This window comes from Oncorhynchus mykiss, chromosome 12 (assembly GCF_013265735.2).
Source record: "Oncorhynchus mykiss isolate Arlee chromosome 12, USDA_OmykA_1.1, whole genome shotgun sequence".
In the NCBI taxonomy this organism is placed as follows: domain Eukaryota; kingdom Metazoa; phylum Chordata; class Actinopteri; order Salmoniformes; family Salmonidae; genus Oncorhynchus; species Oncorhynchus mykiss.
The window spans coordinates 54485354-54503104 of record NC_048576.1 but is presented as its reverse complement, the minus strand read 5'-3'; the positions used below and the strand labels follow the sequence as shown (position 1 = coordinate 54503104).

Below are 17751 nucleotides of genomic sequence, written 5' to 3'. Positions count from 1 at the left end.
TAGCAAGTCCAGTTTGTGTATGTGACCAATAAAATTGGATTTGATAAGTTGTATGGACTCAATAATAGTGTTTCACATGATTTGTATCCCACACATACAATTCTTTGTAAGATCCCTCAGTCGCGCAGTGATTTTCAAACATCGATTCAAATTAAATTGTATTGGTCACATACACATGGTTAGCAGATGTTAATGTGAGTGTAGCGAAATGCTTGTGCTTCTAGTTCCGGCAGTGCAGTAACATCTAACAAGTAATCTAACTATTCAACCACAAAGACCAGGAAGGTTTTTCTATGCCTCGCAAAAAAGGTCGATGTGTAAACATTTTAAAACCAGACATTGAATATCCCTTTGAGCATGATGAAGTTATTCATTACACTTTGAATGGTGTATCAATACACCCAGTCACTACAAAGATACAGGCGTTCTTCATAACTTGGTTGCTGGAGAGGAAGGAAGCCATTCAGGGTTTTCACCATGAGGCCAATGGTGACTTTAAAACAGTTACTGAGTATATCCTGTTTGCAATGTATCCTGTTTCCAATAACTCACTAAAGTACAAATGCAAAAGATGTGGAAAGAAATTAACTTTTTGTCTTGAATGCAAGCTTTATGTTTGGGGCTATATCACTGAGTACCATTCTTCATATTTTCAAGCATGGTGGTGGCTGCATCATGTTACGTGTATGCTTATCATCGGCAAGGACTAGGGAGTTTTTTTAGCATAAAAATAAATTAAATAGAGCTAACCACAGGCAAAATCCTAGAGGAAAACCTGGTTCATTCTGCTTTCCAACAGACACTGGGAGACAAATTCACCTTTCAGCAAGACAATATCCTAAAACACAAGGACAGGTATACAATGGAGTTGCTTACCAAGACGACGTTGAATGTTCCTGATTGGCCTAGTTACAGTTTTGACTTAAATCGACTTGAAAATCTATAGCAAGACTTGAAAATGGCTGTCTAGCAAGGATAAACAACCAATGTGACAGAGCTTGAATAATTATTTTAAGAATAATGTGCTAATATTGTACAATCCAGGTGTGTGCAAAGCTCTTAGATACTTACCTAGAAAGTCTAGCAGCTGTAATCGCTGCCAAAGGTGATTATAACATGTATTGATTGACTCAGGGGTGTGACTACTTATGTAAATGCAACATTTCTGTATTTAATTTTTAATACAGTACAGTCGTGGCCAAAAGTTTTGAGAATGACACAAATATTAATTTTCACAAAGCCTGCTGCCTCAGTTTGTATGATGGCAATTTTCACATACTCCAGAATGTTATGTAGAGTGATCAGATGAATTGTAATTAATTGCAAGTCCCTCTTTGCCATGCAAATGAACTGAATCCCCAAAAACATTTCCACTGCATTTCAGCCCTGCCACAAAAGGACCAGCTGACATCATGTCAGTAATTCTCTCGTTAACACAGGTGTGAGTATTGACAAGGACAAGGCTGGAGATCACTCTGTCATGCTGATTGCATTTGAATAACAGACTGGAAGCTTCAAAAGGAGGATGGTGCTTGAAATCATTGTTCTTCTTCTGTCAATCATGGTTACCTGCAAGGAAACACATGCCGTCATCATTGCTTTGCGCAAAAAGGGCTTCACAGGCAAGGATATTGCTGCCAGTAAGATTGCACCTAAATCAACCATTTATCGGATCATCAATAACTTCAAGGAGAGCGGTTCAATTGTTGTGAAGAAGGCTTCAGGGCACCCAAGAAAGTCCAGCAAGCGCCAGGACCATCTCCTAAAGTTGATTCAGCTGCGGGATCGGGGCACAACCAGTACAGAACTTGCTCAGGAATGGCAGCAGGCAGGTGTGAGTGCATCTGCACACACAGTGAGGCAAAGACTTTTGGAGGATGACCTGGTGTCAAGAAGGGCAACAAAGAAGCCACTTCTCTCCAGGAAAAACATCAGGGACAGACTGATATTCTGCAAAAGGGATTGGACTACAGGGATTGGACTGCTGAGGACTGGGGTAAAGTCATTTTCTCTGATGAATCCCCTTTCCGATTGTTTGGGGCATCTGGAAAAAAGCTTGTCCGGAGAAGACAAGGTGAGCGATACCATCAGTCCTGTGCCATGCCAACAGTAAAGCATCTTGAGACCATTCATGTGTGGGGTTGCTTCTCAGCCAAGGGAGTGGGCTCACTCACAATTTTGCCAAAGAACACAGCCATCAATAAAGAATGGTACCAACACATCCTCCGAGAGCAACTTCTCCCAACCATCCAGGAACAGTTTGGTGATGAACAATGCATTTTCCAGCATGATGGAGCACCTTGTCATAAGGCAAAAGTGATAACTAACTGGTTCAGGGAAAAAAACATCGATATTTTGGGTCCATGGCCAGGAAACTCCCCAGACCTTAATCTCATTGAGAACTTGTGGTCAATCTTCAAGAGGTGGGTGTACAAACAAAAATCCACGAATTCTGACAAACTCCAAGCATTGATTATGCAAGAATGGGCTGCCATCAGTCAGGATGTGGCCCAGAAGTTAATTGACAGCATGCCAAGGCGGATTGCAGAGTTCTTGAAAAAGAAGGGTCAACACTGCAAATATTGACTCCTTGCATCAACTTCATGTAATTGTCAATAAACGCCTTTGACACGTATGAAATGCTTGTAATTATACTTCAGTATTCCATAGTAACATCTGACAAAAATATCTAAAGACACTGAGGCAGCAACCTTTGTGAAAATTAATATTTGTGTCATTCTCAAAACTTTTGGCCACAACTGTACATTTGCAACATTTTCTAAAAGCATGTTTTCACTTTGTTATTATGGGGTATTGTGTGTAGATGGATTAATTATAAATTTTAAATCAAGTTTGAATTCAGGTTGTAACACAATGTGGAATAAATCAAGGGGTTTCAATACTTTCTGAAGGCAGTGTATGTTGGATTCTCAGTCATTTTGATTGGTTTATTAGTAATTTCAAAGGTCCTGGCACCTTTGTCTAGAGCGCTGAAAGATGTCAGTGATACCAGTTTACACAACCTGGTCTCAGAGAATTGTGTATTATTCTGTAGTTAATCCGAGACACTTCATTTACTATGATATGTTACGTTTCGTATGGTATGTATTAATTTGTAGATGTCCATCATCCATTTCCTAAGGTATGCTACGAATTACAGGTTGTATGATACAGTATGTTACCAATAGCAATTCATACAATATGTTACGAAATCACAAAACATACAATATGTTATAAATTTGCAAAACGTATGACATGTTACAACTTTGTTGTGGCTAACGTTGGCTAGGTGGCTAATATTAGCTAGCTGGCTAACGTTAGCTGGGAGAGGGTTAAGGTTATGAGTTAGGCTAACTCTTAGGGGAAGTGTTAGATAACATGCTAAGTAGTTGCAAAGTAGTTAAAAAGTAGTAAGTAGTTGCAAGGCGTTAATTAGCTAAAAAGTTGTCCATGTTGCGATTCGAACACACAACCTGACAGATGTATAAAATCGAGCACACCGCCATGCAATCTCTATAGACAAACATTAGCGGTAGAATGGCCTTACTGACGAGCCCAGTGACTTTCTGCCCTGCTAGAGCTGCCCCGGTCAACTGTAAGTGCTGTTATTGTGAAGTGGAAAGGTCTAGTAGCAAAAATGGCTCAGCCGGGAAGTGGTAGGCCACACAAGCTCACAGAACGGGACTGCAAAGTGCTGAAGCACATAACGTGTAAAAATGGTCTGTCCTCGGTTACAACACTCACTACCGATTTACAAACTACCGCTTGAAGCAATGTTAGCACAATAATTGTTCATTGGGAGCTTCATGAAATGGGTTTCCATGGTAGAGCAGCCACACACAGGCCTAAGATCACCATGCAGCAGTGAAAACGCGTTCTTTGGAGTGATGAATCACTCTTCACCATCTGGCAGTCTGACGGACAAGTCTGGGTTTGGCAGATGCCAGGAGAACACAAGCTGCCCCAAATGCATAGTGCCAACCGTGAAGTTTGGTGGAGGAGGAATAATGGTCTGGTGCTGTTTTTCATAGTTTGGGCTAGGCCCTTTAGTTACAGTGAAGGGAAATCAAAAACGCTACTGCATACAATGACATTCTAGGTGATTCTGTGCTTCCATCTTTCAAACCAAATTAAATGTATTTATAAAGCCCTTCTTACATCAGCTGATATCTCAAAGTGCTGTACAGAAACCCAGCCTGAAACCCCAAACAGCAAGCAATGCAGGTGTAGAAGCACGGTGGCTAGGACAAACTCCCTAGAAAGGCCAGAACCTAGGAAGAAACCTAGAGAGGAACCAGGCTATGAGGGGTGGCCAGTCCTCTTATGGCTGTGCTGGGAGGAGATTATAACAGAACATGGCCAAGATGTTCAAATGTTCATAGATGACCAGCAGGGTCAATTAATAATAATCACAGTGGTTGTCGAGGGTGCAACAGGTCAGCGCCTCAGTCGTAAATGTCAGTTGGCTTTTCATAGCCGATCGTTCAGAGTATCTCTACCGCTCCTGCTGTCTCTAGAGAGTTGAAAACAGCAGGTCTGGGAGAGGTAGCACATCCGGTGAACAGGTCAGGTTTCCATAGCCGCAGGCAGAACAGTTGAAACCGGAGCAGCAACATGGCCAGGTGGACTGACTGGGGACAGCAAGGAGTCATCAGGCCAGGTAGTCCTGAGGCATGGTCCTAAGGCTCAGGTCCTCCGAGAGAGAGAAAGAAAAAGAGAAAGAGAGAAAGAAAGAGATAATTAGAGCGAGCATACTTAAATTCACACAGGACACCGGATGAGACAGGAGAAATACTCCAGATATAACAGACTAACCCTAGCCCTCGACACATAAACTACTGCAGCATAAATACTGGGGGCTGAGACAGGAGAGGTCAGGAGAAGCTGTGGCCCCATCCGATGATACACCCAGACAGGGCCAAACAGGCAGGATATAACCCCACCCACTTTGCCAAAGCACAGCCCCCACACCACTAGAGGGATATCTTCAACAACCAATTTACCATCCTGAGACAAGGCAGAGTATAGCCCCGAGTATAGCCCAGCTTTGTGGCAACAGTTTGGGGAAGGCTATTTCCGGTTTCAGCATGACAATGCCCCTGTGCACAAAGCGAGGTACATACAGAAATGGTTTGTAGAGATCGGTGTGGAACAACTTGAATGGCCTGCACAGAGCCCTGACCTCAATCACATCAAACACCTTTGGAATGAATTGGAACGCCGACTGCGGGCCAGGCCTAATCACCCAACATCAGTGCCAGACTTCACTAATGCTTTTGTGGCTGAGTGGAAGCAATTCCACGCAGCAATGTTCCAACATCTAGTGGAAAGCCTTTTCAGAAGAGTGGAGGCTCTTATAGCAGCAAAGAGGGGACCAACTCCATATTAATGCCCATGATTTTGGAATGAGATGTTCGACAAGCAGGTGTCCAAATACCTTTGGTCATGTAGTGTACAGTACAGTAGCATACTAATTTCAGTGACACTGATTTACTTTTACTATGTTATGTTTAGTCTATGAGACCAGGCTGGTTTACAGGATATCCAAAGTACCTTGACTGGGTGGGCAATACTGGCATCTGTTCAATGAGAGAGGAGATTAGGAGGGGGTTGTAATGGTGGAAGATGGCTGTAGTAGATGGCATGGCTAGGAAACTGCTTTTTGACTTTACATGAAACTAAACTAGAGTTTTTAATTCTGGTGCCGTAGCAGCCAAGGTAATAATGGCTGAAGTACTATTTTAATAATAATGGCTGAAGTAGTATTTTGTGTGTTTCTGCTGTTCCCCAAATTGTTTTTAATTTGTTTTTAATTGTGTAGAAATGCAGTAAATGAGCTTCAATTTTGTTAAAGTAAAAAAATATTAATTTACATTAAGGCTAAATACATTTTTATGAAAAATATGTATTTCTTGGTGTGCCAGTTAAAGGGTTAAACAAGGTCACTGAAGTACAATTGCCACCTAATTTGGACAGATCTTATTAGTTTTCATTATCGTACTACTTGAAATAACATATCTTATCTCTCAAACAACAAAGTAGAAAAGAGTGACTTTGCTGTGGGCACTGGGAAGAGGAGGCTGGGGCCTTACCTGAACATGAGAGTGCCCATAGAAGTTGTTAGAAGAGAGGCTTTCACAAGAGGAAGGGGGACTTTGCACAGTTGGAGCACCTTTGCAGATGTTGGTCTTGAAAATAAATCTCCAAGCCTGTTGTGTGTTTAAGGACATGACCGTATTCTAATGAGCCCTGCTCTGCTCTGTGGAGCTCTTGAAGTGTGTCTGTGAAGCTGGGGAACAGATGTCCCCTGGGACTCATCTACAGCCTCCCCCCTGAGCCGCCAGCAACACAAGGAAGGGGCTCCACTTTCTTCTCCATGGTGGGCAATTCTATTATATACAGCCATCAAATATTATTGCACGTGTGCATCCTTTCACCTTTTTGAATTGCAGACAGTATTTTGCATAATTACAGACAGATAAGGCCTGGTCTTGCAAGGTTGCCATCGAAACACAACTCATTGTCAGATTTGAAACCATGCAGCCCAGTTTGATACCGGGATCGTTCCACAAAATGAGTGCCTTTTGTGTCCCTTTGATATTTTAAGTAGAACTTGTGCACCAATATTGCATTTTAAAAGCATGTGACATTCAGTTAAGTGCCCTTTAATACAAACCACAGGGAGAATTCAATAAATCAGATTTCTTATATGAATAAAGACTTGCTAATGTGCCAAAACTCAGCATTTTGACAAGTCCCTCCTTGCGCCCTCTGTGACTTAAATATAAAATGTATCCAAGTTCTCACCATAAATGTAAAGCCCTATTTATGTTGTTGCTTCGACAAAGTCATTTCTTAAACGTATTCTTTATTTCATGTGATTAGTGATTCATTTACGTCTGTCCCTCAGTTTAAGGTCAACCCTGTCATGTGAACTGAACCCTCATTTTAGTACGGTGAAAACATTCCTTTTGAAATATTTTTTTCTAAAGAGATATTGAACATCTAATAGTGAAATTATATTGTTAAAAGGTTAGCTGGTTCGACCCTTTTTGGCAATTTTCTGGTGTTTTGTGGTGGAAAACTGAACAGGTCAACTCTGTTACCCATAGATAGGCATGGTACAATGTTTTAACAAAAAACAACACGAGCACTTCCATTTCCTGCGTAAAGCTGAAGTTGTAACGAGTCTGCAGCAATTTTAATGGTGTCTGCATCACTCAGAGGAGGTTTGGCAGAAAATGCTCTGTCGTCATTTATATGAAAGGGGGACAAATATGTACTGTCACTAAATATGATCATATTTATTTTACAGTTATAAGAAAGGTGAAATCTTATGGTAAGATGTTTCCAATTTGATTGTTGCTATATTTAGAAAGCATTTCAATAATTTCAAGCCCTATTCCCCCACGTTTGTTGAATAGGAAAAAAAAATATCAATGACTTTTTATACTTTCATATTTTCATAATATGTGTACTGTACTTGAGCTTGTGTCCTCACAAGTGAGTACACCTCAGCAATGTATAACTGTTTTTTTTGTTGTTTTTTTTACCAGAAAGGTGAGTTCCAGATCTTTCTAGAACTATGCAACAGTTCTAGTTATTTTTTATGGGCATCTCATGAAAAATATTTACTTTTTGGTATGTCTATTTAGGTAGAAATCTACATTTTGCATTATCATTCAATAAGTTTTAATAGCCACTTACTATATACCGATGTTCACCTCAGCCAATTTGTCTTTTCACTATTCCAACATAATGAAGGTTTAAGTGCCTATACCCTATGAATTGAGAATGCTTTTGAGTGCATAAGGGTGTTTGTTGTCTGTCCTATCAATTAAGGTACGTTTAAGGGAGGGGGTAGTCTTTTGAATTCTGTGACATAGAGTTATGTAGCTCGTGTGTTTAGGGATAATGTGCACATTCAAATGTAATCACAATCAGAAATGTAAAAAAAAAAATGGCACCCGGACGCTATTTACAGTTCAGGAGCATGATAATTCATGTTGACCGCATGAAATGTATTTGTCAAGCAGATTAAAGCGATAAAAGACTTCCATCTCGCTAAATGTATTATTAGTATAATGTCGCCATCTAGTGGTTAATTTGAGTACAGTGGCTGGTAGGCCTAACTGATATTTATGACTGGATTCATGAAAATGCTTGTGATAATGGGAAACTACACTTGTTTTGCTTGCATTGTTGACACGTTGTCCATTGTCCTTTGAGGGTGTATCGTTGTGACAAGTTACATAGTGGCGTTCCTTTCCTTGCCATACGAACTTCAATTACGACAGGTCCCACGTGATAATTGTGGTTCGCAACAAAGCTGCTCGCGCAACAATTTAAATCGTTCTCAAACATTCCATGACCGTTTCTTTCTCGTAACAACGGACAGGACTCTGGGGTGTTTCGTTGGTTGTGGTCGGGCACGATAAGTGTTTCTCTTAAGTTTAGCCTGCTAACGTGCTAATGTTTGCCACAATGGACAGGCATCCCAAGCGAAGAGCGCAAATGACATTCAAGAAAAGTGAACCAAGTCAAAACGAAGATGACAGTGGGCCACCAGCTAGTAAGAAAAATGCAAGTGAAAGCGAGGAACCTGCATCTTCAACAGAGAGGCATCGAGGTGATGGAGAACAGAAAAGACCAGTGGGTAGGCCTAAAGGCAGTGGACGTTCTGGAAATAGTGTTAGTGGAGATGTTCAGGTTAGGCCTCAAGTTATTTTTAAAGCTGATAATAAATGGGGTGGTGATGGAGAGCTAATGCTCACAAGTTCATCACACCTCAAGGGAGCCATACAAGGTCAAACAGTTACATTTGAAAAGGAGAGCGCATCATCATTAGCCAGTAAACAGAGTAAAGCCACATTTGATTATCCCACGACATCTCAAGTGCTGGTCATCAAGGAGGAGATCATCACAACTGCTCCAGGTCAGGCCAAGGTCAAAGTTGACCAAGAACCTGCCACAACGCATCATCAAGGATGTCCACCTGTGGCTCCCACTATAGACTTCTCCAAACCGATCCATGTTGTCCACGAAAATGGGATGACCTTCACAGTATTGGATGGTAAAGCCATAACGCTCAGCAAAGTTCCATACCCACCACTTGTTCATGTGAATGTTCCGCCACCCCCAGTAAAGGTGAAGACTAGAGGGATGAATCTCACCATGCCACCATCAGAAGCAGGTATGACTAAGAGCTTATCTACTTTTTACATACGGATTGAATGTTTTTAATACTTTTCAACACATCATTGTCACGTATTGATTTCATGCACAGTCCAAAACTTTATGTGAAACATTTCCTTCTAGAAAATCTTGAAGTACCACAGAGCATAGACAGGAATGGCTACATCAAGAGGCCTATGAATGCGTTCATGGTCTGGGCGAGAATCCACAGGCCTGCCCTGTCCAAGGCCAACCCAACAGCCAATAATGCAGACATCAGTGTGCAGCTAGGAATAGAGTGGAGCAAGCTTACTGAGGAAGAGAAGAGGCCCTACTATGTTGAAGCACGTAAACTCAAAGACAAGCACAGACAGGAGTTCCCAGGTAAGCAAAGAGCAGGCTGTCTACTCACTCACACCATTTAAGTCCATTTAAACATGTACAGTATAATTATCGGCTCATATATTTATCGTATTTCAAAACTCATAGCTCTGACACTTATGACCTTTACTTGCTTTTCAAGTGTTTGTTCACAATCTTCACCCATAATCATCACAGGTTGGATCTATCAGCCCAGACCTGGAAAAAGAAAGTGCTACCCTTCTGTGATGTCCTTTGCTCCTGAACCATCCTGCTGCTCTGCAGGGACAAGTGGACCTGCGGCTGAGTCTTATCCCATGACCATGATGACTATGGCCAATACTAACACCAGCTCCTGTGTTCCATACACACAGGCCACAGGTAAAGCAATAGCTCACTATCAGGGTGGCTGGTGGATGCCCAAGTTTTACCAGCCACTCACATTTTTTTACCAGCCACATTTTTTTTCTGGATATAAATAATGAAGATAAATCACAGTAAAGACATGCACATGTTTTGTAATGGTAAAATAACAATTGTTGAATGGTTTTCACTACTGTAGCATTAAGATTCTCTCTTCCAGAGCTTATATATATATATATATATATATATATATATATATATATATATATATATATATATATATATATATATGCATACACACACACACACACACACAGTTGAAGTCGGAAGTTTACATACACTTTGTTGGTTGGTGTCATTAACTCGTTTTTCAACCACTCCACAAATCCAGAACAACAGCAAAGGACCTTGTGAAGATGCTGGAGGAAACGGGTACAAAAGTATATACAGTTGAAGTCGGAAGTTTACATACACCTTAGCCAAATACATTTAAACTCAGTTTTTCACAATTCCTGACATTTAATCCTAGTAAAACTGAATTCCCTGTCTTAGGTCAGTTAGGATCACCACATTATTTTAAGAATGCGAAATGTCAGAATGGCAGTAGAGAGAATGACTTATTTCAGCTTTTATTTCTTTCATCACATTCCCAGTGGGTCAGAAGTTTACATCTACACTCAATTAGTATTTGGCAGCATTGCCTTTAAATTGTGTAACTTGGGTCGGGTAGCCTTCCACAAGCTTCCCACAATAAGTTGGGTGAATTAGTACGCGTCAAAAGTTTGGACACCTACTCATTCAAGTTTTTTTTTCTATTATTTTCTACATTGTAGAATAATAGTGAAGACATCAAAACTATGGAATAATGTAGTAACCAAAAAAGTGTTAAACAAATCAAAATATATTTTGGATTGTAGATTCTTCAAAGTAGCCACCCTTTACCTTAATGACAGCTTTGCACACTCTTGGCATTCTCTCAACCAGCTTCATGAGGCAGTCACCTAGAATGCCTTCCAATTAACAGATGCGCCTTGCTAAAAAAAAAAAAGTTAATTTGTGGAATTTCTTTCCTTAATGCGTTTTAGCCGTTCAGTTGTGTTGTGCCAAGGTAGGGGTGGTATACAAAAGATAGCCGTATTTGGTAAAAGACCAAGTCCATATTATGGCAAGAACAGCTCAAATAAGCAAAGAGAAATGACAGTCAATCATTACTTTAAGACATGAAGGTCAGTCAATCCGGAAAATTTCAAGAACTTTGAAAGGTTCTTCAAGTGCAGTCGCAAAAATCAAGCACTACGATAAAACTGGCTCTCGTGAGGACCGCCACAGGAAAGGAAGACCCAGAGTTACCTCTGCTGCAGAGGATAAGTTCATTAGATTTACCAATTGCAGCCCAAATAAATTGTCCACCGAGTTCAAGTAATAGACACATCTCAACATCAGCTGTTCAGAGGAGACTGTATGAATTGCCGCAAAGAAACCACTGCTAAAAGACACATATAAGAAGAGACTTGCTTGGGCCAAGAAACACGAGCAATGGACATTAGACCGGTGAAAATCTGTCCTTTGGTCTGATGATTCAAAATTTGAGATTTTTGGTTCCAACCGCAGTGTCTATGTGAGATGCAGAGTAGGTGAACGGATGATCTCCACATGTGTGGTTCCCACCGTGAAGCATGAATGAGGAGGTGTGGGGGTGTTTTGCTGGTGACACCATCTGTGATTTATTTAGAATTCAAGGTCCACTTAACCAGCATGACTACCACAGCATTATTCAGTGATACGCCATCCCATCTGGTTTGCGCTTAATGGGACAATCATTTCTTTAGGACAATGACCCAACACACCTCCAGGCTGTGTAAGTGCTATTTGACAAAGAAGGAGCGTGATGGCGTGCTGCATCAGATGACCTGTCTTCCACAATCGCCCGACTTCAATTGAGATGGTTTGGGATGAGTTGGACCGCAGAGTGGGAAAGGGAAAGCAGCCAACAAATGCTCTGCATATGTGGGAACTCCTTCAAGACATTTGGAAAAAGCATTCCAGTTGAAGCTGGTTGAGAATGCCAAGAGTGTGCAAAGGTTGGCTACTTTGAAGAATCTCAAATATAAAATGTTTTGATTTGTTTTAACACTTTTGGTTACGACCTGATTCCATAATGTGTTTTTTCATAGTTTGTCTTCACTATTATTCTACAATGTAGAAAATAGTAAAAATTAAGAAAAACTCTTGAATGAGTAGGCGTGTCCAAACTTTTGACTGGTACTGTATGTGTATTCTTTTACATGGGGTCTTTGGCTAAATAAAAACAATTCTCCCAAATGGTGTTAATTTTCCCACCCTGCTGGCTATCCCTCACCACACACACACTCATTAAGTGCACAAGTTTCTCCATACAACTAACATAGACTACGAAAACATACTTCTATTTTGATATCACCTAATTAACATTGTCATAAAGAACACATGTTCAGCTACATAAAAAGTGGTCCTCTTAGTCGGTAGAGGATTGCTCTTGCAAAGCCAAGAGTTGTGGGTTTGAGTCCTGCTGGGGCCACCCATTTGTAAATTGTATGCACGAATGACTGTAAGTCGCTTTGGATAAAAGTGTTTGCAAAATGGCATGTAATTATTTTTTATTTCTTGTGCGCTAATAGCGTTTCAAACGTCACTCGCTCTGAGACTTGGAGTGGTTGTTCCCCTTGCTCTGCAAGGGCCATGGCTTTTGTGGAGCGATGGGTAACGCTGCTTTGAGGGTGACTGTTGGCGATGTGTTCCTGGTTCGAGCCCAGGTAGGAGCGAGGAGAGTGACGGAAGCTATACTGTTACACTGGCAATACTAAAGTGCCTATAAGAACATCCAATAGTCAAAGGTTAATGAAATACAAATGGTATAGAGAGAAATAGTCAGATAATTCCTATAGTAACTACAACCTAAAACTTCTTACCTGGGAATATTGAAGACTGATGTTAAAAGGAACCTCCAGCTTTCATATGTTCTAAGCAAGGAATTTAAACGTTAGCTTTTTAGCATGGCACATATTGCACTTTTACTTTCTTCTCCAACACTTTGTTTGTTTTTACATTATTTAAACCAAATTGAACATTTATTTATTTGAGGCTAAATTGATTTTATTGATGTATTATATTAAGATAAAATAAGTGTTCATTCAGTATTGTTGTAATTGTCATTATTACAAATAAATACAAATCGGCCGATTAATCTGTATCTGCTTTTTTGGTCCTCCAATTATCGGTATCGGCGTTGAAAAATCATAGTCGGTCGACCTCTAGTTATGATATCGTTTAGGACCTTGAGCGTGGCTGAGGTGCACCCATGACCAGCTCGGATACCAGATTGCATTTTAAAATATATATATATATATATACATATATTTTACCTTTTATTTAACCAGGCAAGTCAGTTAATAAGAACAAAATCTTATTTTCAATGACAGCCTAGGAACAGTGGGTTAGCTGCCTGTTCAGGGGCAGAACGACAGATTTGTACCTTGCAACCTTCCAGTTACTAGTCCAACGCTCTAACCACTTGGCTACCCTGCATACCACTAGGATACGGTGGGATTCGAAATGGTCAGTGATCTGTTTGTTATTAACATGGCTTTCGAAGACTTTAGAAAGGCAGGGTAGGATAGATATAGGTCTGTACCAGTTAGGGTCTAGAGTGTCACCCCCTTTGAAGAGTGGAATGAATGCGTCACCTTTCCAATCTTTAGGGATCTCAGATGATACGAAAGAGGTTGAACAAGCTAGTAATAGGGGTTGCAACAATTTCGACAGATAATTTTAGAAAGAGGGTCCAGATTGTCTAGCCCAGTTGATTTGTATGGGTCCAGATTTTTCAGATTTTTCAGAACATCAGCTATCTGGATTTGGGTGAAGGAGATTTGGGGAGGCTTGGGCAAGTTGCTGTGGGGTTTGCAGAGCTGTTGACCGGGGTAGCCAGGTGGAAGGCATGGCCAGCCGTAGAAAAATGCTTATTGAAATGATCGATTATCGTAGATTTATCGGTGGTGAGTGTTTCCTAGCCTCAGTGCAGTGGGCAGCTGGGAGGAGGTGCTCTTATTCTCCAATGGCCTTTACAGTGTACCAGAACTTGTTGGAGTTTGTGCTACAGGATGCAAATTTCTGATAGGAAAGCAAAGGTTAGCTTTTTCAAACTGCCTGTGTATATTGGTTTCTATCTTCCCTGAAAAGTTGCATATCGGCCTCCCTGGTGGCGCAGTGGTCTAGGGCACTGCATCGCAGTGCTAGCTGTGCCACCAGAGACTCTGAGTTTGCACCCAGGCTCTGTCGCAGCTGGCCGCATCTGGGAGGTCTGTGGGGCAACGCACAATTGGCCTAGCGCTGTCTGGGTTAGGGAGGGTTTGGCCGGTAGGGATATCCTTGTCTCATCGCGCACTAGCGACTCCTGTGGCGCACTAACCAGGTCGCCAGGTGTACGGTGTTTCCTCCGACACATTGTTGCGGCTGGCTTCCGGGTTGGATGCGCGCTTTATTTAAGAAGCAGTGCGGCTTGGTTGGGTTGTGTTTCGGAGGCTTTCGACCTTCATCTCTCCCGAGCCCGTACGGGAGTTGTAGCGTAGCAAAATGGTAACTACTAACAATTGAATACCATGAAATTGGAGAGAAAGGGGTGTAAAATAAAATAAAATAAAATATTTTTTAAAAGAAGTTGCATATCGCTGGGGCTATTCGATGCTAATGCAGTACGCCACAGGATGTTTTTGTGCTGGTCAAGGGCAGTCAGGTTTAGAGTGAACCAAGGGCTATATCTGTTCTTAGTTATACATTCTTTGAATGGGGCATGCTAATTTAAGATGGTGAGGAAAGCATTTTTAAAGAATAACCAGGCATTCTCTACTGACGGAATGAGGTCAGTACCCTTCCAGGATATCCAGACCAGGTCGATTTAGAAAGGCCTGCTCACTGACATTTTTTAGGGAGCGTTTGACAGTGATGAGGGGTGGTTGTTGACTGCGGTAATGAGGCAGTGATCGCTGAGACCCTGGTTGAAGACAGCGGAGGTGTATTTAGAGGGCAGGTTGGTCAAGATGATATCTATGAGGGTGCCCGTGTTTATGGATTTAGGGTTGTACCTGGTGGGTTCCATGATAATTTGTGTGAGATTGAGGGCATCTAGTTTAGATTGTAGGATGGCCAGGGTGTTAAGCATATCCCAGTTTAGGTTACATAACAGTACAATCTCTGAAGATAAATGGGGGGCAATTAATTAACATATGGTGTCCAGGGCACAGCTGGGGGCTGAGGGGGGTCTATAACAAGCAGCAACAGTGAGATAATTATTTCTGGAAAGGTGGATTTTTTGAAAGTAGAAACTCAAACCTTTTGGGTACAGACCTGGATAGCATGACAGAACTCTGCAGGCTGTCTCAGCAGTAGATTGCAACTCCACACCCTTTGGCAGTTCTATCTTGGTGGGAAATGTTGTAGTTGGGGATGGAAATTTCAGAATTTTTGGTGGCCTTCCTAAGCCAGGATTCAGACACGGCTCGGACATCAAGGTTGGCGGAGTGTGCTAAAACAGTGAATAAAACAAACTTTGGGAGGAGGCTTCTGATGTTAACATGCATGAAACCAATGATAGCATCTGGGGAATAGGAGTGGAACTAGGGGCTACAGGGCCTGGGTTAACCTCTACATCACCAGAGGAACAGAGGAGGAGTAGGATAAGGGCATGGCTAAAGGCTATAAGAACTGGCCGTCAAGTGCGTTGGAGACAGAGAATAAAAGTAACAGATTTCTGGCCGTGGTAGAATATATTCAAGGCATAATGTACAGACAAGGGTATGGTAGGATGTGAGTGCAGTGGAGGTAAACCTAAGTGTTGAGTGACGATGAGAGCGATTTCGTCTCTGAACAGACAAGTTAAGCCAGGTAAGGTCTCCTCGTGTGTGTGGGGTGGGACAATATACTGTGTGCTTGACCTGCTCAGTTTTTTTACCACAACACCAGAAAATTGCCAAAAAGTGTAGAACGCGCTCACCTGCCTTTACACTATGATTTCACTATTAGATGTTCAATGTTTCTTTTTAAAAAAAATTTTGTTTTGTTTAAAGGAATAGTTTCACCATATTAAAATGAGAGTTCAGTTCACGTAACAGGTTTGACCTTAAAATAAGGGACATATGTAAATTATTCACTAATCACATTAAATAATAATTTTCAGAAATTACTTTGTCAAAGCAACAAAATAACTACGGCTTTACAATGATGTTAAAAACGTAGACAGTTTAAATGGGTTAATCTTCCTAGAAGTCACAGAAGATGCATGGAGGGACATGTCAAAATACTGAATTTTCGCACTTAAGCAAGTCTTTGTTGATATTAAAAATTTTATTTATTGAATTTTCCTTGTCTATATTAAAGGCAGTTCATTTATTATAACATGCTTCTAAAATGTAATATTGGTGTACAGTTTCTACATAAAATATCAAAGGGATGCAAAAGTCACACTTTTCGTGGAATGATCCGGTTGCTGTAACAGTAAGAATAATACATCGTAGTATGAAGCTCAATACTGTAAATATTATGGTTTTGTCTTCCCTAGGCTCTAATGACCATGGTCTCCAGGTGGCTATAACGGCAGCTCCAAATGCCTCTCAGACTACCAGCCCAGTCTCCATATTCTTCCAGACTACTGCCTGCCCACATCCCCACCCAACAGCCACAACCTCTGGTGGTAAGCCTGCAGAACGCAAGCATGAAGCCAGTCACTCTGCCAGCAATCCTGAAGAAGCTCCCAAACCCAGAAAAATCAGCAGGCAACAGGCCTACTACAATTCTGCCAATGAGATGCCCTCAACAAGCATGGCATCCAGCTCCAGAGGTCTCCAAATGCCACTCCCTAACATGGCTCACACTCACATGTATCCTCCATCTCCCATGCCACATCCAGTGGGCCTCTTCCCCACCCCTCGCTTTCCCTTTGCTCCGCCCTACTTCATGCCTGGACCCAATTTTTATCCTCCAGGGTGAGCAATGAATGCTGTTTCATCTTGAATACCATTTAAGTTCTACTTAGGTATGCTGTTTGATGTTTTATAATTGTGAAGGTTAGTGGTGAAAATGTAATTATGGTCATTTGAAATGCCATCATCCTGTGATTGTTGTATTTTTTTTCAGATCATACCCTTACCTACACAGCCCATACTCCTACCCAGTTCTCCAACCCCAGGATTTCTCAAACCCCATGGCTACTCCCATGGCTACTCCGGGCTACCCCTATGATGACAACTACGATCAGCATGAGTCCACATTTTCCCTTCTCAACAGAGACTACCCGTTTCGGCAGAGTGGAGAGGGCGGGCAGAGATGTCAAGGGCAGGCCCCCACTGCCTCTGAGCTCCTAGGTTCGGTCCCACTTCTGGACGTACGTGCCCTGGAGAACGTCTTCACCAACTCTGCCAGTGTCCAGGAGGTCCAAGTCCCCAATGAGGAGGACGCAGAAGAAGTGCGCGTGATGAGAGTTCTCTAGGATCAAACCTAAGAGACATCCTTTAGCAAAATCCCTGATAGACTATTTGTTGTACATACAAAAACACATGAATTGTTACTGTTATTCTGAAATGTATTTTTAACGATTTAATACTGTTTTATGCGATCGACCACTGCTCTGCACAAAATTAAATGTCAAGTATTTTAAAGTGTTTGATAGGGGTTCTATTTATGCCTTTTTGTTCTACAAATACCTGGTTTGTAAGGAGAAAGGGGTGTTTTGCTGATTTTATGCAGACAAACACCAGCTGATATTTGTATAGAAATCCAATAAATTACAGTGCACCAATAATACATTGCAGAGTAGTAATTTAA

At 41.4% G+C, this 17751-nt stretch overlaps 1 protein-coding gene across 1 annotated transcript; it reads left to right on the top strand.

Moving 5' to 3' along the window:
* The first annotated feature begins 8135 nt into the window (after positions 1-8135).
* On the top strand, positions 8136-17728 carry LOC110537786 (transcription factor SOX-30). The gene is made up of 5 exons (XM_021624173.2): positions 8136-9193; positions 9319-9558; positions 9733-9915; positions 16490-16913; positions 17065-17728. Exons 1-5 carry the CDS (start codon positions 8473-8475, stop codon positions 17414-17416), a joined length of 1920 nt encoding a protein of 639 aa, XP_021479848.1. The 5' UTR covers positions 8136-8472; the 3' UTR covers positions 17417-17728.
* The last annotated feature ends 23 nt before the right edge of the window (positions 17729-17751 follow it).

Excerpts from the sequence above, each read along its gene's own strand:
- LOC110537786 (XM_021624173.2), top strand. The coding sequence starts at position 8,473 with ATGTTTGCCACAATGGACAGGCATCCCAAGCGAAGAGCGCAAATGACA. Across the intron at positions 9,194-9,318 it reads CATGCCACCATCAGAAGCAG|AAAATCTTGAAGTACCACAG; the intron begins GTATGACTAAGA and ends ATTTCCTTCTAG. Across the intron at positions 9,559-9,732 it reads GCACAGACAGGAGTTCCCAG|GTTGGATCTATCAGCCCAGA; the intron begins GTAAGCAAAGAG and ends TAATCATCACAG.